General features: G+C 46.1%; 1 protein-coding gene across 2 annotated transcripts in view; it reads right to left on the bottom strand.

Moving 5' to 3' along the window:
• Positions 1–22,831, bottom strand: part of ARID1A (AT-rich interaction domain 1A) — a 69,119-nt gene extending 46,288 nt beyond the window's left edge. For both annotated transcript variants that reach the window (XM_059376763.1, XM_059376764.1), the window contains exon 1: positions 21,631–22,831. In XM_059376763.1, coding sequence (XP_059232746.1) covers positions 21,631–22,770 — 1,140 coding nt within the window. In that variant the 5' untranslated portion in view covers positions 22,771–22,831. The remainder of the gene's footprint in view (positions 1–21,630) is intronic.
• Between the last annotated feature and the right edge of the window lie 1,133 nt (positions 22,832–23,964).

Here is a 23,964-nt window from a genome sequence, read left to right as displayed (position 1 = left end):
CCTCTTTCCCTGTTCACCAAGGGCTCCAAAATTCCTGTCTACATCCTGTACAGTATTGCACAGAAAGAACAAAGAATGTGTAAATCTATAGACTTGGGTTCAAATCCTAACTCTATCACTGTCTAATCTTGAGCATAAGTCCATCTAAACAGTGAAAAATTTTTCACCTAAAATGCACATAACTTGGAAGGCCTGAGTGGCTCAGCTGGTTAAGCATCCGACTCTTGGTTTCATCAGGTCATGATCTCAGGGTTGTGAGATCCAGCCCTGCCTTGGCCTCTCCCTCTCCCTCTCCCCCTGCCCCTCCCCCCAAATTAATCTCTCTCTCAATAAATAAATCAATTTTAAAAAAAATGTACATAACACACTACACACAGTACCATTTAAATGCCTAATAAATAGTAGCTATTATCAATAACGATTAACAATGCTTCTGCCTGGCTCTGAAGTCCACAGTGTGCTGTAGTTCTATACTCTTCAGACTCAACCCACACAGGGGCATGCCCAGCTCCACACAGTGGTATCCTGCCCTGCCCTCCTGTCCACAATGGCTTCCACTAGCAGAAACCCAACCCTTCAACATAAAGGCACTTCCCATTCTTCAGCACACTCTGATCTCTTATATATCTAAACTTCCTATAGTAAATTCAGAATCCTAAGATTTGGCACTTAGTTGTCTAGCTGACTGCATCCGTCAAGACTATATTCTAGGGGGGCACCTGGGTGGCTCAGTGGGTTAAGCCTCTGCCTTCAGCTCAGGTCATGATCTCAGGGCCCTGGGATCAAGCCCCACATCTGGGCTCTCTGCTCAGCAGGGAGCCTGCTCCCCTCCCTGCCCCCCCCCCCACAGCCTCTCTGCCTGCTTGTGATCTGTGAAATAAATAAATAAAATCTTGGGGGGGGGGAGCTGTTCTAGGAAGCCAGAGATCACCTCCAAAGTCCTCCCCCTCCACTCCCTGCTACAGAAAGCAGGTGCAGGGCTAGGGCCCAGTAACTTCAATGTGCCAGGCTGCCCTACTGTAAGAAGTAGGTAGGGGATACTATGGGGAGGAAAGCCCAGATCAAACCATCTAGCCATAGGCCAAGGGCACACCCTAAACCAGGTTATGACTTTGAGGGAAGAGGAAAAAAAATGTGGATTAAACCGAAAGAGAAAAGAGGGCAAGGTAGAACAAACAGCCAGGGGAGAAGCAGCACTTTTGAGAAGAATCTTATGTGCCATGCTGTACCAGAGAGATCCTCAAACTGCAAAGGCATCCCCAAACACAGCTTAGAAACAAAAGGCTAAAAGCAAGTTATCTCTTTCTCTTATCTAGGAACCTGTACTCCCAGTGGAGGATAGTTACTTAGAGGGGCCTAGTTAATAAAGCTTTCAAGGATTCTTCCATCAACTTTAGGAAATCTTTGCAGACCAAAAATTAATGCAAATCAAAGAAATCCTTATTCTAAAAATAAAATTTAGACATTGCCCCTCCTGGACATCAGATTTCTGACCTCCTCCCCTCACCAAAGGTTTATAATCAACAGAATATGCAGCTTTGCAAATTAAAACATATTCAGTTCAAACAATCCGATAACTCTGGTCTCATGTCAAAGCTAAACATCCGCTTATATCTGAAGGGGAGGTAAGTAGAGACCTAACTCACACTTCTGACATTTCAAACCACTGTGAAAGATTTGCGATTTGCAGTTATAGATGAAATGCCATCTTACAATCTCTCATAATAGAGAAGGGGCCTTAAATCATCACTAATCAGCTTTATTGGAAAATAGCAATTTCAAGCCAGAAAAATCCCTACTACATGCAAGACAGAAAAGCCAGTATCAGCAGTCTGCAGGCATCAAGGAAGAGGCAGGGAATGGGGAAACACCAAACTCTGGCTGCAAAGAGCCAGAGATTCCACTCTGGGAATGATGGAGAGGAAATCCTTTCAATGGGAAACCACAGGAGTAGATTACTGTGATTATACTTCGAAAGCAAAGGCTCTGCCACAAAGACACATAAATGAGAAGAAAATGATGCCCCCTTGGATCAGGGAAGTTGGGCCCCTTGCTATATATACTCTCCTGTATTCATAAAAAAATAAAAATAAAAAAGGGGGAAGAACCAGAAGAAAAAAAAATCCATCTCCATCCACCGCTTATCTCTTTCCAGATCACTGGCCATGTTACAAACCACCTGCCAAATAAAATGCATCAAAAGATGCAGTTGAGGGGCATCAAAGGCAAAGATGCCTAGTAGGCTGGACCCTCTGAATATAGTCAGAACAGCTTGTAGACTAACCATTCGCAGAGAGTCCCCCTAATCCAGGCAAAAGTAATTACATGCCCAACAGACCAGTGGGCTAATGGAATCCCTGACAACTTCTTATTGCACCAAGAAAAGCCATAACAACCCTCAGGGATGCTGAGATAGAAGAAACTGGACTTCAAAATTCTCCAACTCCTGACCATGACTGATTGTGAAGAGAGCAGGGAAGATCGCCCCCAAGGCCCCCTCCTTCAAACTTCCAAGCAGAAAGATACTATTCACCAAAATGTATCACACCATGTTCCTGTGGCACCAAAGAAAGATCAACTTAATTTTCTTGAAATAAAAGTCCAAAAGTTCCAGGCTTCAGTCTCAATCCAAAGATACAGAAAGGATGTGACCAGGCGGCAGGCAAACCTAAGGAGCCAGACTTGGTACCCAAAGATTGGCAAGAACAGGAGTAGAAAGGGATGGGCCGAGGCTGCGGAAAAGCTGTCCATCAGAATGCAGAAGTCTTGACTACCACTTGTTCTGTCATCCTAAATGCCAAATAGTTGGGGCCAGTATAAACTTCGTGCCATAACCTGGAATTTGGACATCTAAATATTATTCCTTACTCCTTGTGCTTTCAATTCATTCCTGGCCAGATTTGTTGTATGACTTTTAATAATAACAATAAAAAAAAGCATCCCTGGCTCTTTAACCGAAAGAACCCCCTAATTGATTCCCACAGTAATTAACCTGCATTTTACCTCAGAGAGCGGTAGTTAAGGAAGTCGGCACTGCTATTTATAACTCATCTCAAATTGAGGGCAGACTGCCTAAAATCTAACACATCCCAGCTGTACTCCTGTTTGAACTGGGGCCAAGGGAATTTTTTAAAGCAATCTTGGCACCGAATGAATGACACCAACAGTATGAGAGCGAGAGCGGTTGTGTTGTGGTGACGTAGCACTGGAGGTGGAATGGGAGGGGGCCAGTGTACTGTGATCCCTCCCGTGCATGCCTGCTGCTCGAGAGTCCCAGTACAGTAAGCTGGGAACCGCCCACTGAGAGCCAAACACAGGAAAAGGCTTTTCCTGTGGAACGCCTTGAAGTGAGAAACACATGGCTAATCTGCATAAACGCGAAGCCACACCGCCCCTGCCAGGAAGGTTAGTGCTCGTAATCTCTGGCCATGAAGCTGGCTGCCTGGGAGGACTTGGACTGGCGCCTGATAACCCAGAAAGAGCCGAGAGAACAGATGGGTAAGGACCCCGGCAGAAAACAGCCCCAGGTCACGTGACTCGCCACATGGCCCCGCCAGCACAAACTATTGTCTGGCTGCGGAGCTCCCATACAAAGGCACCCGGCCCCGGCTTCCTGTGATCACAGGGACAGGCGGCAGCTGTTGATCCAGTTCCCGTTCAGGACCCTCCCCTGTTGAGGGGCATTCCAGGCAGGGACAAATATAAAAGGTAAGGCCTCTCCCAATCAATGCTTTCAGCTTCCCCCAAGCTCCACGTGGCTCCACTGGGATCCCAGGATGGACAGAATAGACTCCCCTAAAAAGAATCACCCTTTATACCCTGGTACACAGCAGCTAACCAGAATAAATCATTCTCATTGTGCCCTCTTCCCCCGCCACACAGACATCTGTATCTAAAGCCGCCTCATTCTCTTCTTACTCTTCCAATATCTCATGGCTTTGAAACTGGTCAAGGACCCCTACCCAAACTGAAGAGAAACTGCCCAGAAACCTGCTTGTTTAGTTCCATCCCCACACTCTGCCTCTTAAAATAAAGAGACTCCCTTCATTCTGTTTTGAATTTTAAACAGTCAGGTTTCCCTACTGTTTATGACCTAGGACAACAATAAGACATTCCTTAACCTCCTATCTGGTCTCACCAGAGACATTATTTAAGATTTTCTGAAGCTAAACTGATGATAGGAAAAGAAAAATACCTCTTCAGACATACCAACACTTGACCTAGGAAATTAAATCCACTAAGCCCAAGATTCTTATCCTTCTTAACCTAAGAATCATACCCCAAATTTTCTACAAGAGATGGAAAACATTCTAGTGCTAGTTCATCCAACTACTAAATGAACTGGTCATCTGCCTATGGTGAGACAAGTATTAACAACTACCTCTCCAAAGAGATTTTTTTTTTTTTAAGATTTTATTTATTTATTTGACACAGAGTGACCCAGGTGCCCCTCTCCAAAGAGATTAAAAAACAAAAAACAAAACAAAACAAAAAAAACACTTTCAAAATTCTGTTAAGTGTCCAAATAGAATATAAATTCAGAAATCCAAACTCAGGACACCTGGATGGCTCAGTTGTTGAGCTTCTGTCTTCAGCTCAGGTCATGATCCTGGGGTCCTGGTATAGAACCCCACATTGGGCTCCCTGCTCAGTGGAGAGCCTGCTTCTCTCTCTCCCACTCCCCCTGCCTATGGTCCCTCTCTCCATCTCCGTCAAATAAATAAATAAAATCTTAAAAAAAAAAAAAAAGTGTTAAAAATCCAAACTCAAGGGTGCCTAGGTGGCTCAATCAGTTAAGTGTCTGCCTTCGGCTTGGGTTGTGACTCGAGCCCTGCATTGGGCTCCCGGGCTCCCTGCTCATCGGGGAGTCTGTTTCTCCCTCTCCCTCTGACCACTTGTGCTCTCTCTCAAATACATACATACATACATACAATCTTTAAAAAAACAACCCAAATTCAATGAAAAGTTCTATCAACCCTACTCTGTTTACAGAAATAGTTCTAGGAGATTAGGGCACACTCCTTTCTGCAGACTAAGAACTCATTTCAAAGCCACCACCTGAAGCACCAGCCTGACCAAACATCTAGGAGGGGCTGCAACCAGACATCAGACTTGATCTTCCAATCCACACTCTGTCTCTAAAAGTGATAGAGAACAAGGGGCTTCTCTCCCTGGCTCAGAGATTTTAGGCTACTGTGCCCTCCTTCTAGGTCAGATGATCACAGAAAACTTATGAAGGGTAGAAAAGAGACCAAAGGGTAAGAGTCACTGAATCATCTAGCAAAACTCAAACAGATTATGAGAGCCAACTGTAATAACCACCTCACAGCTGTCCACCCAGAAGAGGCATGCCAGAAAAACCACAACCAGGTGGCTGTATTTTCTTTATTTCTTCTTTGGTTCCAGAAAGAGCCCTTCAAATAGTGCAGCAACAGCACCAAACTAATGAACAACAAACGATGAGTCCTTCTTAACCAGCACACTTTCATTAGCCACCTTTCACAAAGAAAATGCTCTTCTGAAAATAATGAGGAGCACTTTTTTCAAAGACCAAATTTAGCTAACCAATCTCTCCCATTTCTAACGAATTACAAAAGCCTCTGAGGAAACCACACAACTTCTTGAGAAGGAATTCCTCGTTAGGTCCTGCTTCAATCCCAGGTTTTAAAAACAGTTAAGTCCCCAAGAAGATGATTAAAACAGGAACTGAAATGCCATTTGATAAAATTAAACATCCCCTCCTTAACAACTTTTTAATCTCAAGAGTAAGGCAGCAGCACAACATGGTGAAAAGTACTAGACTGAGAAGACACTTGGGTTCCCATCCCAGTTCTCTGACCAGTTCCCTGGAGTGGGCTGGGGTTGGGGGGGATGGGCAAAGCACTAGCCAGGTTGTACCTTAACATCCTCAGCAACACAATGGAATCCGGCCCTCCAGATTAGAACAGCAGCTCTGGGAGAGGGCCAGGAATCTCCTTAGGCAATTCTCCTGTCAAGTCTGGGAGCATTCAGGCTACAATGCCCTCTTTCCCAAACTCCTCCCATCTCTAGTACCAAGTGACTCTAGAGCTGAGATGCATGTTCAGTTTCCTTAGCCAAACAATGGTCTTAAGAGGGCAGTGCCTGGCCAATAGAGAAACCACCAGGAATGCATCTCAGACTCCCAGATTCCTAAATAAGCCACAGTCTCAGTCAAAACCAAGCTTTCCGAAATTCATATACTGAGTCCCTGCGTTGTCTTGTTCACCTAAACACGTATCACTAACATACTATATACTTATGCTGCTCACATTCTGTATTCCAGGGCAGTGAAGATGTGTGTGTAAAGCAACTTTCCTTCTTTAAAAGTAGGAAAGGAAAGGGGACTGTGGGGGCACCTGGGTGGCTCAGTGGGTTAAAGCCTCTGCCTTCAGCTCGGGTCATGATCCCAGGGTCCTGGGATGGAGCCCCACGTCGGGCTCTCTGCTTGGCAGGGAGGCTGCTTCCCCCTCCCTCTCTGCCTACTTGTGACCTCTCTCTCTCTGTCAAATAAATTAAAAAAAATCTTTAAAAAAAAAAGGGGACTGTGGAAGGGAAAGTGAAATTCTAGAGGCCTTGTTAATTCCTAACCTCCTTCATGCAGAGGAAATGCTTTGGCCCTGGGTGGCCAGTCCTACCCAATGGTTAAGAGCTCTGCCCTTGCAAGGCCTTCAACATCTCTGTCCCTCAGTTTCTGCATCAAGAGAACAGAGACAATAGTAGTAGCACCCTCGGGGCTGAATGAATGACTTAATACATTAAAACAAGACCCTCTTCTTCAAACCAACTGGACATGCTGCAGCCTCACCAACCTCTCCACCAGAAATACACTTTCCTCCTTCCAGTATTAGTATAGCTCTCTTCCACATCAAACAACACTTTAACATGGCCTTCCCTGGTAAACCCATCCAGTATCTCAATCCTGCACAGCTCTTAGACCTGGTCCATGATTAACCGTTCTCCCAAGCATGTATCATTAGAATACTCTATGGTTTACTATTTATCTTGTTTAATGTCTATATCTTAGACTAAAATATATAAGCTAGTGGGTATATGTCTAGAGATACTAGAGGTATAAAGTGTGTTTCATTGACTGTTATATCCTCTAGCACCCAAAATGTTAGCTATTATCATCCTGCACAAGTCCCAGATTTCTAGAAACAAAGCTTAGCAACTAGAACACTTAAGGTCTCGTCCTATACACTCAAGACCAGAAACCCAAAGTGGTCAATTAGAGGTCAGCTAACAAATAAACTGAGGTTATGCTTTTTTAAAAAAGAGGGAAAAAAGCACAGGCTTTGATACTACATTGAGCAAGTCACTTCCCTTGCACCAGAATCATCTGTAAAACTGGGGGATTAAAAACTGTCTAACAAAGATATAAGACAGTTGAAATGATTAAATATGTGAAATGCTTGTTAAACATACAGGTTCGTAAACTACACATACAGACATTACTTCCCTTTACCCTCAATGAGCGAAAAAGCAGAATGGGCTGTAAGCAGTTTCAAACTACCTGCTTAAAAATCAAGAACAACACAAGTCAGACATCTAAAGGGTTGATCAGTCCAGTTTTCAAGCTCTATCTACTTTCAGTCTTTTCTCCCAAAGGAATCCCAAGGAATCTCCTCCCAAGAATCCTGACAGTAAAGCCCAATAGTTTTCAATCAGAACAATACTAATCCCCTGAGAAGTGTTTGGAAATAAATGTATTAAAGTGCCTTTTTTGTTGTTTTTTTGTTGTTGTTGTTGTTATCACATCAACTCTGTGGTGCTACTGGCATTTATTACCTGGGGAGCAGGATGCCAAATGTCCTGCAATGCATCTCCACACAAAGAAGAGCCTCGAGGAGAAACAATGGACTCTAGCCCATTACAAGTCCAATCTTAGATGGAGAATTTCCTGTAACACTTGACCCTGGAGCAGTGAAGGGAAAGGGAATCAGAACTGACCAGTACCCATCCCAAGAGCCCAGCATTACAAAGCCACCCAGTAGCCAAGGTAATCATATATAAAATTTACTTTAAAAAATAGTCAGAAGATAATTTACTGAAGGTCGCACTTCTCCTCCAGCGCATTTATTACAACTTCATAATGGTTATTTGTAATTACTTACTTACATCTTCCCCCACTAGAAAGTACTCCACTGAAGTAGAAATTATGAATCCTATGTTCACAACACAGTAACTGATACATTGTAGCTCAGTAAGTATTTGTTGCATTACTGTAAGCAACCTGCAAATGGAAGGTGGGTACTCACAGGTTTTCCAAAAAAAAAAGTTCTGCCATAGACTTCTTACATTGGCAAGTAAGTCCATAACAGGATTGGGCAATTAAGTGAGCTAAAAAGTTATTATCCCCCCAAATTCCTGAAAAATGGGGAATAGGATCAAAGTCTAGGAAATCCTGATGGTATGCAAGAAAGACAGGTTGGGATGTCGCATCCCAGTACTGCGCTCGATAATTAAAAACAATGTAGAGACCTTGCTACCCACATGAGGTGGTCTGGGTTGACACCAGGAAAAGGTACTTCCTCCCACAAACCATTCTTTGGTGTTTCTATTAGGAAAAGGACCTTAGTATGGATGGACCATAAGCCCTACGGAGTGGCACGGTTTTTAAGACAGTTTCTGCCCTGCTTACTTGTCTCTTATCATAAAGTGATACAGTACACGTAAGGAATAGAGAGTCAAGGGTCATGTAACTTTACAAACACAGCTTCACCCAGGAGGGCACATAGCAACTTTTCAATAAAGACAACACTTCTAAATCATGCTTACTTCTTCTGACCTAGTTTCTGAAATACTCTTCCTTCTTCCATATTAAACTGCTTTGCAGATAACTGCTTAAAAACAAACAAAAAAGGCAAAGGCAAAAACTGCTCATAGTCGCAAAACTTTAAGGCCTCATTTGCTTTCTCTTTAAGAAGCTCTCATTTTCCCCCACTCCTTTTATTTTATCTGTAATTCCAAACTTGGACTGGTCTTGCATGGGTTATATAAAAAGATCCTAAATTTCTCTAAGTGCACAGTTCTACATCCTGCCAAAATTTCTCCTTCTGTACTAAAAAAGGTATCTGTGACACATCACTGAGCTGTAGGAACTTGATTTACATGCAGTCGGAGATTCCGTTTGTCATCAATCCAATCAAGTCCTGTAAAGACACTGTGAAGCAGCAATGCCACTGTGTTTAATTCCTAGGGCTGCCTTGGACCACTTTCCAAAAATGCCAGTCTTTCTCCTGGTCCCCCGAAATCTACTCTGAACTCTAACAGGCACAATCAAGTAAGTTAAAGAATGGCCCAGGGCACAGCCAACCTTATTAAGATTATAGATGCCTCTTAAATCCTCAGGCTTTTTTTAAGGTCAGCAATTCCCTGAATGAAAAGCCATACAGTCCTGTGAATTCTCCAGTTCTTTTCAAAGCTCCAAAAGCACATTGGTACCAACCTCCTCTACACCACTGTTGACACAAATGTGTACAGGAGACGCTGGCTGGCTCCGTCAGTTACACCAGAAATATGCCTGAGCCAGACCAAAGTTACTAGCTATCTTTTCTGAAGTTTAGTTGTCTCTCCTCTTTATTTGCTATCTCTGGCCAGTATAATCAAATTGAGATGGATACCTGGCAAGCTAAGTTATGCAAATCTAGCTAAAATTTATCTTTTCCTCACCCCCACCCCCAAGTCCGTTTTCGTTTTAGCTCACACACTCTTTGGAGATTGTCTTATTCAAGGCACACAGAGTTTCCTTTTGGTGAATACGTCTGGGTGGGTGAACCCAGCTAGCTCAATCTCATTTTATTTTAACCCAAAATACCATAATGAGACCACATATTGGTCACTTGAGGTTTCATGTAGGGGTTTTAAAGAAGCCGATTCAAAGCTGCACTGGGAAAGCAGAGGATTCAAATCACAGACTAGAAAGAAAAACAAAAATGTTACAATCTGTCCTGTACCAACACAACCCCAAAAACAGATTGAGGAAGGCTAAGAAACAGTCTCCAGGCCAAAGACAATAAAGTGGGAAAGAGAGTAGAAGAGGTAGAGATCATTTAGGAAAACTTCTGCTTGTTAGTTAATTAGACAAAGGCACTTCCTGCCTCTCCTTAGGGCAGGTACCTCCAACTGAGGCACACAGATAGCAGTTGATCTCAAAGTGGTGTAAATTGCATCTCCAATAAAGACACTTTACCAGCTCTAGTATGGTAAAATTACTAGGCCTCCATGTGCTCTGCATTCTACCAACAGAGTTAGACATCAAAAGAGGGAACGGAAAAGGTAAAAAACAAAAACTAGAGAAAATCAGGCTAGAAGGCATGACAAAGGGAGATTATAACACACAAGCACACACAAAGAACATAGGACTCCCTACTAAAATTATTTGTCTGTACCCATAAATGTCAAATCACAGATCAAACTGTCAGTATACTGCCTCCTAGAAGCCTTGGCGTTCATGGCAGCCGGGTCACAGTGATCACAGCTTCACTCCTCAGACAGGAGGGAAAAGAGGCCTGGTACAAGGAAACTTGTTTTTAATGGGAACAATACAGAAACAGCATCAGGTTTTCAGAAAGTGCAGGTGTACTAAAACATTGGTTCTACACTAAATCTTTGCATTGTTACTGTTTATTCCTGGACCATTTCTCAAACTTCCACTTCTGTGCCAAGCACAATCATTATTTATCAAGTCATACAACTGGGGACAGGTCTTGGCTCAAAAGTTCGCTTCTTGGAGAGGTCTCAACCACTTCAAAGATGGGCAGCTTGTCAGGAGTTGACTTAGAGAAGCTAGGACTTTAAGACAAGGGTCACAAGGAAAGGAATTACAGCAAGACTCTAGCTAGCCACTGAAAGGCTAAGGTGTGAGAGAAGGAGGGAGGTCATTAAGGATGTCCTACTAAGAGACCAGCAGATCACCAAAGGCCCTGTTCTCAGATCAGTTGGCCATCACGAGCAGAAGGGACATCATGGCGTTTAATCAAAGCTCCCAAACTGGCCTCAGTGCCATTTTCAAGAATCACTTTCTTAGTCAATTTACTTGCCTGGTCATACCTGCTGACTACACAGTCACAATCCTAAAATGAACTTTTCCCCCTTCATCAAACAATCAGTACCACAGATTCAGATTATCCTCATTCTGCATGTCACCAAAGAGCTAAGAAAAAGAGAACTGGAAGGCAGGGAGTCCCTAAGACCTATAAGGAAACAGACCTGCTTGGTCACTGGAGTTTATCATTACTGCATAGCAGAAGATCCATCTCAAAAGTATTCCTTTCTTTTCCCCAACCCCACGCATTTACCTCTTCTCTATCCAGTAATTCTCTCACATCTTGGAAGGGCAGATACATGTGAAACATTAGCCTATGGTATAATCTGGAAGGAGTCCCTCCCGTAATTCAGATATACTCTGTAGCACAGCTAACCATAAATGCATAAACCCAGTAGTTTTAACTTGGGTATGCATCACAACGGCCTGGAGCGCTTGTTAAAACACCCTGCTAGAGTTCTGGATTCAGCAGGTCTGGATAAGTATTTGCATTCCTTTCTTTCTTTCTTTTAAGTAGGCTCCATACCCAGCATGGAGCCCAATGTGGGGCTTGAACTCATGACCCTGAGATCAAGACCCAAGCTGAAATCAAGAGCTGGACAGTTAACTGACTGAACTACCCAGGCGCCCCCTTACGTTTCTCAACAGGGTCCAGGTAATGCTGATGCTAATGGTTAGGGATCCCACAGAGAACCACTGGACTAATCTCTCAAACCAGAACAAAAGATGCGTAATAAAATCTGTTATTTTTTTTAAGCATTAATATAACTTATACGTAGCTAAGAACTATGGGATAGCTTTTAATTCAGTAAAGACCAAGTGTCCTTAACCATTCCCTACTATCCCCCTCTCAAACGGGCCTCTACCAACCAGGAGTCATGTTCAAATTTTATTTTGATAATAGTTTCTTCATATATCTTATTAATATTTATTGAAACCTACAAGGTAGATCTTTTTCCTCATTATATAGTTGAGGATACAGATTCAGAGAAGTTAAGTGACCTGCCTAAAGTCACACAGCATAAGGGAACTTTAAACCTTGGTTTTAGAGCTGACTCTGCTATGAAACTTTGTGTGAGGTACTCAATCTTCATGTGTTCACTTTCCCCGAGTGGAAATTAAGATCATAAACCTTGCCTTTCCTGCAAGTGCTCCAAGTCATAGAAAGTAAAATCAATCTGCAAATACTCTCATAAGGCAAGTTGCTCTTACTTAGATCACTTTGAGCCTCAATCCACCCCTACCCTCACTCCTCTCAAAGGTCCCTCCCAAAAAGAAAAGTGGCCTGATGACCAAATGCCACCAATTCTTTGCATTGGGAATCACATGGCCATTCATCAGAAACTTAAATAAAATTCTAGATGGACAGAAAAATCTAGGCATAATGTAAAACTGTAACTAAAGGCTTTTCAGTCTTTCATCCCATTTAAGAGTCCCAGGCTACTGCAAAAATAATGTCCCAATAAGCCTTAGTGCTTGAATAATTTATTTTGAAGAAGCAAATTTAGTATTTTAAAATGTTACGGTGCTCAAGAATCAGACAAACCTTGATTCATATCAGAACTCTACCTTTTACTAGCTTTTTGCCCTAGGGCAAATTTCTCATTTTTACTCTATTTCCTCATCTGTAAAGTGGGAGGAGTAACAATAGAACCCACCTCTCATGGTTTTGAAGATTAAATAAGTAAATTCATAGAAAGACCCAGCACAGAGATTGGCACATGGTAAGTACGCAAATGCATGGCTGTTAACAGTAACACTCACCCTCAGGATCCCATCATTTGAAAATTGGAATTTCAGTGAGATTCTCAGCCTATCCCTAGCCCAGGACAAAGTTATGGATCAACTACCTATAGAATTGCCTCCCAAATCTTTTATAGTAGAGCTATCTTTGGCAGCCAGATTCCCATCTACTACTTTTTACATCTACTACTGCTGGAGCAACCGAAGAACTCCATCACCTAAGGATCGGAACAGAGATAGCAATCCATATGTACCAGACCAGACACAGTAGCAAAGAGCAACTAATTCCCAGCATTTCTGCTTAGGTGACTTGTTCACTAAGGACAAGAGAAAGCCATAAGAAGGTCCACTCAGAAGGAGGGGGAAATCACTGTGCAAGAAGAGCCCAAACACGCATTTGTTTCCTCTAAGGGGAAGCACTCAGCACTATGTAGCCTTTAATCATCTACCATGTGGCTGAACTCACACTCTGCTTAAAGTCAAAGTATACCAGGCCTAAGTCAGTTGAGAGCAAACAGCTGGACCCAGATGCACTCATGCCCAACAAGCAAGTTGTGACCTCAAGGAAAACAGGAGGCAAAATAAAAAACACCACGCACAAAGCAAATGGGTTTTTAAATGACTGATATCACACCAGCCCCTCAACTCCCCTGCTGCCGTCATGCTGGTGCTAGATCTTGAGCAGGGAGTTCCTTTTAACAGAGATGTCTATAAACAAGCAAGCTGAAAGCTAACAAGTTTAAGAGGGAAAAAGCATACAAAAATCTTGGCTGCTGGTGATGAGCCACAAAAAATCATGAATGTGCCCGTGCCAAGGGAGGAGGAAGTCTAATATCTAACATTGCAGACTTGGGAACCCAGAAGCAACGAAGCCATAAGGAAGCCCAAATGCAAAAGAGGAAAAAAAGCACATGGCACATTTCCTCTTCATATGGGTGGCAATTTAAGCAGCACTCTGGGCCTGCAGAGCACATAGCCCCGGTGCCCAAAGCCCCTTAGTATTTCATATCAACATTAGCTTCCTGGAGGGTGACAAAAATCTGTCCTGGATTACTGGGTGATTTCTAATATGTACCATAACCAACACTAAGTCAACATTTTAGGGATCAAATTTCCTACTCTGCAGCGTGTTGGAATGCATTCTTGGCATTGGACCTCTTACTGCAGCACACCCTTGGAATATGCAGAAGCCATTGGGAAATAAAGACTCAACCTGTCCCAAGATCATCTTCTGGCATGCACACATGACTAGCAAAAACACATGAAAGTTCACTCAGATGTCCCTTAACATTTAATAAAAACTAATCCCATCCCATTTGAATGGGGGGGGGGACAATTTCGTGAAGAATATTCAAGGTTGTTAAGTCAACATTCACCCTAACCTGGATTCCTCTAAAACCCAGACAGCCTAAGGAGTTCATCTTAGGCCCCTACTCCCCTGCTATCCATCGCAGATGAGCCACTGAGCCTTAATTCTGAGTGCCTGGAAACTCGCTTTGCAAAATGCCAGAATGGCAAGGCAAAACAAGTTGGGAAAGAGATTTCTAGACTAGAATCTGGACTCAGGACTCTATACTTTTGTATACTGCAACAGTGTAACCTAGCCTTCTCTTCCAGGTGAACGCAAGGTAGCGGCCTGGCACTGGACTCTCCAGGCATCTTCAGTGGTTAAGCATCCACTTACAGCCCTTGAAAAGTACCAGAAGTCATGTGTGGTCCAACTGCACATGGACCAGCAGGTAGAGAGAAACAAGAATCACTGCCATTTCAGAGGCTCCCATAGGAATAAGCATGTGTTTGCAGCATTTATGAGCTTTTTGGCCATAGCCAACCTAATCAAGAACAATATTAAAGGCCATTTCTCTGAACAGATGGGCAAACTGCACATGTGCTGCCTTACCCACCCATCAACCCTCAATATAAGGTCTGATCCAAGCAACTCAGCTTCAGCACAGCTCCCAACTTTTTAGAAATAGCAGCAGCCTAAGTGTCTGGACAGGTACTTCATGGCTCTCATTTTAAGAAAAGTCGATTAGCTCTGCCAAAAAAAGAAAAAAACCTAAGCTCTCCAACCAAAGTTGAACCACTGTCACTGCAGAGTTGTCCAGGGCACACAACTCTGAAGGTGACACAACCTTCGAAACCCAAAATTACTAAAAAAGAGCCCCTGAAACTGGCCAAGAACTTGGCAGGTTGTACTAAAGGCCCCACATAACCACAAGAACCACTAAGACCCTGGAGCCACTCTCTTTCACAGAATTTTATAGTGACAGTCCAAATTCTCAAAGTCACCAGAATGAAGCAACTACAGGTCTGGAGATGGTTGTGTAACATGGATCCTATAGAGCCTGTGGCACTCAGAGTAACATTATGAAAAAGCAAATTAGTATTTTAACTTTCCCCCTCTTGAACATTAAGTTTCACGATTCACTGCCTCCGAAAACCTGTCCCAGGTTAACCCTGCCCAACTCTGACTGCTCCTTATTCTTGAATTCTTTCAGCCCACACACTTAGTTTGGTCTATACCCATTTACAAAACCCTGCTTTGCAAGTTTTCCAGATGTGTGCACATAAGCATGCTTTGCCAAGAAAATGAAATTCCTCTGAAGCAGATACTGTCTTTTTAAGTCCCTTCCTAGTATCTAACTGGCGTGTTCACAAAGGGCTATTTCCTACTCCCATCTGAACCTCCAAATCCCGGAGCCAGAAATCATACTTTCGGCAACAAGTCTGATGATCTAATACCCTTATCACCATGACACTGAGAAAGGCCTGTGCAACCAATGTCCGTGTCAACCCAAATTTTTGTATTTTGTTTTAGAACAAGCTGATAGCCTTTGGTAAGTCAGTGGAACCTAAAAATTATGGCCAGGGCCATAATGATATTCATATTCCCTACTACTATGCTAAGTCAAACAGGCACTTCCAGGACTCTGGTCTATAAAAACACTTCTTGTGAAGAAAACTGGTGTCAGAGTCAGTGGATTTTGTTTAAAAAGAGACTTTGAGGAGATAAATCTGGTCATCTCACAAGGCTACCAAAGCAGAATACTACAGGCACACAGCTAAAATACTTCTAAAATATTTCTTCCTCCACAAAAAGAATGTTTCACTGAAGGAACACAGAAATGTTTTTAATCCTAAAATGGCAATTTCAAAAACAAAGACTGAATCTACCCATATAACCCTTCAGGCAGTATTTAGAGAGTCCCCAAACATTTAGGCCTTGTACTAACCCAGGAACCTGGAAGCATTAATTTGAACATATATATGAAGAATGCACAGGAATCCAGTGAAAACTATACAAATAAACCCAGCCCATAAAGTGGGCTTCTAATCCTGAGAGCCACAGCAAAACAGATGCTGAGGACGACGCTGAAGCTGCAGTATCTTTTTCTCCCCTCTCCTTTCTGGTATTCCAAAAATGCAAACCCAACCCTAAAAACATCTCACCAAACTACAAAACCTTTCCCAAAGAACAAGGCTTTGAAACTCAGTGTCTCATAAACCAAGCTTTTGGAGCACTTACCTCACTATTGAAACTTAGTATCTTCTTTCCAAACTTCTGTTTATTTTCACTCTGAAACTGCAATCCATTTTGAACAGGGGCTCCATGTGCCCTGAACTTAGCCTGGAGCCAGGACCATGGAGGCTTCTCTTCCAGGACAGCATCTTTTTACTTCCAATCTCTTTTAGATCATCTCTCCTTATCTCCACATCTCCACACCCCCCCCTTACTACCCCCTTCCCTACCCACATTTCTTTTTCTCCAATGTTACTTATTCCCCCACATGAGAACAGACTAGCATTATCTTTGCTTGAAAACTGTTTATTAATTTGCCTGTCAAACATTCTATAGAGCCGTTTACATCTTACTACAGAAACCTCCTGGGTACATATTGACAGCTCAGCAAGTATTTACACAAAGCTCTGAAACATTTGGTTCCTTCAGAGAGGAAGAAGCTGCTGTGTCAAGCAGAGAATGATCAAACACCTTTTCCTCTACCTTTTCCCCTCTTTCATAAAGGGAAGCTTCCTTTTAGCATACTTTGAATATGCCTAAATTATCCTTCTAAACTACTAAGCCAGGAGGAGAAAGAAAGGAAATTCAGGTGTGCTGGAGAAGAGAGAGAACAGCATTTCCAGCATTTGGAAATCACACCATGTAGCTTAAAAAACCAAAGGTATGAGAAAAGGGCAACAGGCCTATGAAATTGACCCTGTAATGCTTGGCTTTTCCTGTTCCAGTCTCAGGAACGTTTGCTCCTCTCTCAGCAAAACTTACAGGACAAGTTCAGGCACTCAGATTACAACCAACTGCCCAAACCAGACCTAGACCTGCCCAAACACCCAAAGAGTCTGGAAAACTTAAAGAGACCTCTCCTACCTTCCTAACCTCCCCCTCCAAAAAGAAGCAGACTGTTAATGTTATGAATATCTATTCCCTACCCCACCCTGAATCTATTCCCCAAATCCCCTCTTAGAGATTTTGAAGCAACTATTTTTCAAGTCTTCCTTTAATGAAGTCTGACCAATTTTTCCATTAATGTTTAGTGTTTTAACCACCAGCCAGGTAGAATGATTAATGACAAAGTTTCAAAGCAAAATAGTTTGGTAGGGCTTTTTCTGTAAAGGGCCACAGATCATCGTGGTACCCAATTGTTCAGAGCTTGCTCCTGTAAATCCTCAGGAGGAAACAGCCTTGAGTTCTTCAGGCCCAAGGGAAGACAGACAGTATCAAGACCCCTACGGGTACATGTATAGGAAAAAGTTGCCGTCATGTTAAGTCAGGTACGAAAGCACAGCCCAATGTGTAGCATCAGAGAAAGCGGCCATGCAATCCACCAATTTCACTTTACTGATGAAGAGACAACACCAACGGCTTGCCCCAAATCACACAGCTTAATCTAGAACTGAATGTGGAATCAAAGCCTCTTGCTCCTGAGCCTTGTGCTCTTTACCCCCCACCACTATGTCACACACAACTCAGTGTGCATCAATAATAATGATCAATCTAAACCAAGGAGAAACCCAGAGATAAAAGCCATGGGAATCAGGACTCCATTTTAGAGACTGAGGTATCCCAGTTCACTGGCAGGAAAGAACAGTTCAGTGCCAATTTATTTTGAATACCATATTTTAACCATATATTTGCTCAGTTCGGTGGCTTCTAGAATTCTATAATACAACCTTGGGAAGTGGGGTGTTGGGAATGGGCCTGCCATACTGTTAGCCTCTTTCCACATTTTCAAAAGTTCACTAACTTCGTTGCTAAAGTCTACTGTAGACATCACACCCTGAAGGAATCAATCCAACAGATGAATGTTTAATGCAACCCAAGACATCTTATTACAGCAGGTGCCACTTGTCATGGTTACTCTGTGTCACACACAAAGGAAAGAAACCTTGAAAAGTCCTTACAGGGCCCAATACAAAGAAGCCAACCTTGGTCTTGGATGCTTTCTCTTCTCTTGCCACCAACCCAACCCCCATCACCCCTAGTTTTCTCATGGACAGTAGAGAAACATGAAGCCTCACAACAAAGTGCCATTTCAGTGTGGTTTTCCTGGTCCCTCCTACTTGAGAGAGCTCCAAGAGTCCTGTATTTTAGCCAGCCCAGAATTTCTGCCAGCAGGCATTCCCATAACAAGCCCAAGATTCCTGTATTTGTTTCCCAGGAATCGGAAATATCATAGCAAGAACAGCTAAACTTCTACAATCAAATTCATCTTGATCCTGGACCACATATTCTATTTCATTTTTTACTTTGATGAGCTGATACTCCTCTCAAGGTACTACAGCTAAAAGCATCCCAAATAAAAAGCTTCACATGAGGCTCAAGCACATAGGTGACCGAAAAATATTTCATCAGTAGCAGGATTCAACACCTGAAGCCACAGTGTTACATATGGAAAGCAATAAAGGAAAAGTTTGCTGGCTGGGATCTTCCTGCTCCTGTGAAAAAGACAGAGCCACAATACAAACACTTAGCTAATCTTTATTTCATCAAAGTAGAGTCAAATGAGAACATTACCATCTTAGCTGTGTCAATCAATTCTCTGCAAAACAGTCTTAATCCAAGACTGAGAAAGGGACAGAGCAAGACCCTCTTATTTAAGAATGCTTAAAAAGAAGGATTCGTCCTCTGACAAGAGCTTTATCCTTAAGTAGCAAAGAAGAATTTGTATCAAAATCTATCCATCTACATGGTTCATGGAGACTACCACAAAACTGAAAGTTGTATAGTCTCTTCCACAAGTGAATGCTCAAGAGCCCATTCTCTGGAGGTCAGGGAGTAGGCAACTGAAATGAAATTGAACAGGAACCTTGCATTAAGTGCTAGGTATGGTGATGTTAAAAGTGAATCCAGAAACTCATTGAGAGGTAGCACCGACAAGCTTTCAGACAGGGACGACATCTATTTTTCTACCATTTACTCAGCACAGAGCATAGTATCTAGCACACAAAGTGCTCAAATATTTAATGACTGAAAAACAGAAACCACTCTATGGCAAAAGTTTGTTTTATCCAGTTCCCCCCACCCCCTCAAAAAAACAAAGTGTTTGCCTGGATATCCCCAAACCAGCAGAATTCAAATTAATTTTTGCTTGTAAATGAGTCTTAACTTACCCCAAATTATTTCTTCTAATAGTTTAAGAAAGGTAACTGGCTCACACTTCCTCCCCTCAAGGGAAAAGAGATGTAATGTCTCTTATCCAGAAAGAAGAGGATGTTCTCTTCTCTAAGACAAAACTTATCCTCCAGAACCAGAAATTCCATATAAAACTCCCGTTTCTTGCCCCAACACAGAACATCATAGACAATGTGGAGTCAAGGCACAGAGCTCTAAATCTGCCATTTAACACAGCTATGTTCAAAACTCCCAGCTCAAGAGAAGAGAAAAGCAGTTCCAGGATGAGGAAGGAACACAGCTAATCAGTGAACAAAATCTCATAGCAGGAAGGTACCACTAGGTACTACTGGGGGCTGGGGGCATGAAGAGCTTTTCCCCTTTCAAAAGATACCTACTCCACAGAACACCCAATATTCCTGACTAAAACACTGAAGAAAGAAAGATGCTAAGAGATACTAAGAGCAAAATAAAAATAAAATAGAATGCATAAAAATGTACCTAAAAGTTGTCATTTCTAAGCAAATACCATGTATCATTATAGGTTTGGAAGATAGAAAAAAAATGGAACATACCTTAAAATGCAAAGAAAAAAATTAGATGACCTCTATTTCAAAGCTCTAAAGTGACTGATGACAAAACAGAAAGCCAGCCTTTTTGATATCCCAGGAACAAATGATAAATTTCAACAAACCAGGCCTTTAGGAGAAAGTCCCACACAAGATCATAAAAGATGTCAGCTTCTCTGGAGCTGCTCTCCCAAAGTTCAATTAACAAAGTGTTAACAAGATTCAACATGTAAACAAAGAATGAGGCCAGTCTTCCTTAAAACAGAACACTTGAACCTAATATGAAATTCTCTCAGAAAGCTTCCAGTTTAAGAAAAAAAAAAAAAAGTTTTCTCTTACACCCCTCCCATAAAGATCCCACATTTGTCACTCAATAAATAACCCCAATAAAATAATTTCGATTCTGAAAAGCGAACATGGTCAAAATTACTCAAGACAAATGCATCTTCAGAGCCATCAAAGAAGTCATTTATACCATCAGGAAAGTCACAAAACCAAAACAAACAGCAAACCCATTGTAGAGAAAAACTCAGCTACTGTTCTGACAACACAGAATCTATTTCAGGCTGCATAAAACATAACAAGCAAAATAAATCCAAGGTACAAGCAAAATGCCACTGCCTCCTCTTTTGTTTCGGCACAATGTAACAAGGGCAGCCTGTCTGGGGCTCTGCTCCTGCTGATACAGTATTGCTGCTTAAACCTCCCTCCTCAAGGTCACAGCCAATTTCAGCTCTGGAATAAAAGGCAGATAGTGGCAGCGATGGTTTGGGTTATCACTGGCAGAAAAGCAGAGTGTAAAAGTTTATGAGCTCATCAGGATTGTTGTACCATTACATCAGAGGCAATTATAAATGGCCAAGAGCAGGAGATGGGGAGCCAATCAGATCACAGATAGGATGTCAACCTAAGACCAACTGTCTCCTGGCTTTGACAGAAGGATTTTACCTCCATAATTCAAATCCCAAACCAAAGCAATCTGCACTTACTACTCCAATCACTCAGCTGTTTACCAGCACTTCCAGGGAGAAGCCCAGGCCACTGGGCCGACGGAGACTAAGACAGGAGATGGCCCGGGCTGCCCTGGGTGAACCGCAGCCGGCCTCTAGCTGCCCCCAAGCAGGCCCCTGACCTCCCCCGAGGTACCCCAGAGCCCGAGGGGCCCCTCCTTGAAAGCACAGATGGGAAACGGCCTAGAGGAAGGCAGGAGGGCGGGCAGAGAGGAGCGGCAGGTGAGCAAAGAATTGTCCACTCAACCCCCGAGCTCATAGCACTGCATACCCCTAAGCTGAGCCCCCAGCACCCCCCTCACCCCGGGCCAGGCCCTTTCCCGCACATTCTACCCTGCACCCCTCTGAAGACCCCAGGAGTTCGAAGGGACCAGGGGAGAGGGAGAAGGGGAGCATACACCTCAGGGAAAGCCCCACACAAAGGCTGAAGGAGGGAAGGAGAGGAAGGCAGACAGGCAGCCATTTTAAGAGAAGAGCCAGACAATGGCAGCTCCCCAGCAGTGGGGGCCCCGGACTGGGGGTAGCCCAAGGCTGTGGCCTGCTCCCCGCAGCCGCCACCCACTCCCAGGACCCCGCTCACCCCAGCCCCCTCCCCACTCAGCTGTGTACCTGCGGGGTCCGGGCGAGCGGCTGCCCCCCGCCGCCGCTGCTCCCAGGGCTCATGGGCGCGTGGTGGCTCCTTTGTTGGGCCCCTCCCGAGGCGGCTGCTGCCGCCGCCGCCGCCGCCGCAGCAGCCCCCCAGCACTGCGAGGCCATGTCCGCCGGGCCCTTGCCGGCGCCCCCGTCCTGGGGCCCGCCGCTGTAGTCGCCCCCGGGGTAGCCCTGGTAGCCCCGGGCCGAGCTGGGCGACGTGAGCAGTTGGTTGAGGGTGGGGGTGGCGGTGGGCTGGGGGGTTCCCCCGCCGGCCGCTGAGGGGCCGCCTCCCCCCATGGCCCCGAAGCGCTGCTGAGCGAAGGACGAAGACGACGAGGAGGCGGAGGCGCTGGAGGAGGGAGGCGGCTTGGAGCCGGCGGCGGCCGCCGCGCCGGAGCCCGGAGTGCCACCTCTCGGGGAGCTCAGCGCGTAGGCCTGGGGGGGCGGGGGGTAGGCGCTGCGGTTGGGGTAGTAGGAGTTGTACTGGTGGTTTGGGAAGCCGTGGTCGTGCGAGTTCTGCTGGGGCCCCGCGTAGGGCTCCAGGCCCCCGCCGCCGCCGCCGCTCTGCAGCGCTGCCAGGCCAGGGCTTTGTTGTCCGCCATGTTGTTGGTGGAAGACGGCGGCCGCCGCGGCGGCGACGGCAGACGGGCTCCGGCCGTAGGGTTGCCCGAAGCCGTAGGCTGGGGGCGGCAAGGCGGCCGCGGCTGAGTGAGGAGGCGCCCCCACCCCATCGCTGCTGCCGCCGCCGCCGCCGCCGGGCGGCTCCGTGAGGTTATTGTTCAGGGCGGGCCTAGGGCCCGCGTTCCCGTTCGAGTTCTTCAGGTCCGGCTCCGCGCCGGGCCCGCCGCCGGCGCCGGCTCCACCGCCGCCGCCACCCCCATTGCTCTCGGCCCCGTCCTGCAGCTCCTTTCCCAGCGGCTGCGGCGGCCCCACGGCGGGGCCCTCGCTTTCCTGCCCGGCGGCTGCCTTCATTTCCCCGCGCTCGGCCGCTGCCGCCGCCGCCGCCTCGCCCCCCGCCTCCTCCCGCTGCTGCTGCTCCGCTTTCTTCAGCTCCGAGGGCGGCGGCGGCGGGTTGCCCAGGCTGCTGGCGGCGGCGGGGGCGACCTGCGCGGCCATGATCCCCGCTGTCTCGTCCGCGGAGAGACCCGGCCCTGTCTTCGTCTTCTCCCCCCCTCCCACCCCGCCCCGGGGCCGAGTCCCCCGGGCTGCCCTCCCCACCCGCCCGGGCGGGCCTCGCGGGGCTCCGCTGCTGCGCGGCGCTCGCTCGCTCGCTCCTCTCCCCCCCGCCCCGCCGGCTCAGGCTCCGGGCTGGCGGCGGCGGAGGAGGAGGAGGCGGCGGCGGCCGAGGCGCCGGCGGCTCAGCTGCTCCCGGCTCTGTAGGCTCGGGACCCGGCTCTCCCGGCTCATTCCCCCCAAGCCCTTGCCTGGGAATGAGGGGGGCGGTGGAGGCTCCGCTCCCCAGGGCCTGGCCCCGCTGTGACTCTCCGCTTTCTGCTGCCGGAGAAAGGAGGAGGGAGGGAGGGAGGGAGGCGAGGGGGAGGGGGCGGGGAGGGAAGGAGGGAGGGAGCGGGGGGAGGGGGACCCGGGACGGGCGGGCTGGAGGGCGCGCGGCAGCAGCCCGGGCGCCGGGAGGCAGAGTCGGAGCGCGGACCCGGCCGGGCGCCCTGCCTCCCCTCCCCGGCCGCGGCGCGGGCCGAGGCTGCTGCGCGGCAGCGGGCTGGCGAGCGGGCGGGCGGCCGGACTGAGCGGCTAGAGCGCCCCACTCTCCTCCGAGTCCCCCTCACTCCGACACGAGGCTCAGCACTGCCATTTTACCCAGCGCCGTCGCGGCCGCCTGGCAAACCCGGAACGGAGCGCGGAGCGGGTGCAGGCCATGGAACGGACTCGCTCCCTTCCCCTCACAAAGGAGGAGGGGAGAGAACGAGCCGCGGCGGCGGCAGGCCCTCTGCCGCTTTCGCTCGGCAGCGCCGCCGCCGAAGGCTTCGGGGAAAACCCGGCCCGGAGCCCACGCCTCTCCGGAGCCTGCGCCGCCTTCCTCTTGGCGTTCCTATCCGGGTTGGTCCCCTCCAGGCCGCACAGAGGGGAGCGGGCAGCGTGAACTTTACTCGCGGCTGCAAAATTGGCCTGAGCCCGAGACCGCGGCTGCCTCGGCCCAGGCCTGACCCCCTGGCAGCGGGCCTGGTCTCTTGGCTGCTACTTAGCACCTCTACAGCACTTTTCTTCAAAGCCTTTTACAAACCCGCTCTTAAAGACCCAGCTGAGTGAACGAGCAGGGCCTTACATTTTACCCCCTTTGCAAGCCCAAAGGAA

This window comes from Mustela nigripes, chromosome 14 (assembly GCF_022355385.1).
Source record: "Mustela nigripes isolate SB6536 chromosome 14, MUSNIG.SB6536, whole genome shotgun sequence".
NCBI classification, from domain to species: domain Eukaryota; kingdom Metazoa; phylum Chordata; class Mammalia; order Carnivora; family Mustelidae; genus Mustela; species Mustela nigripes.
Note: the sequence above shows the minus strand (reverse complement) of the source record. Positions and strands in the feature narration are given on the sequence as shown.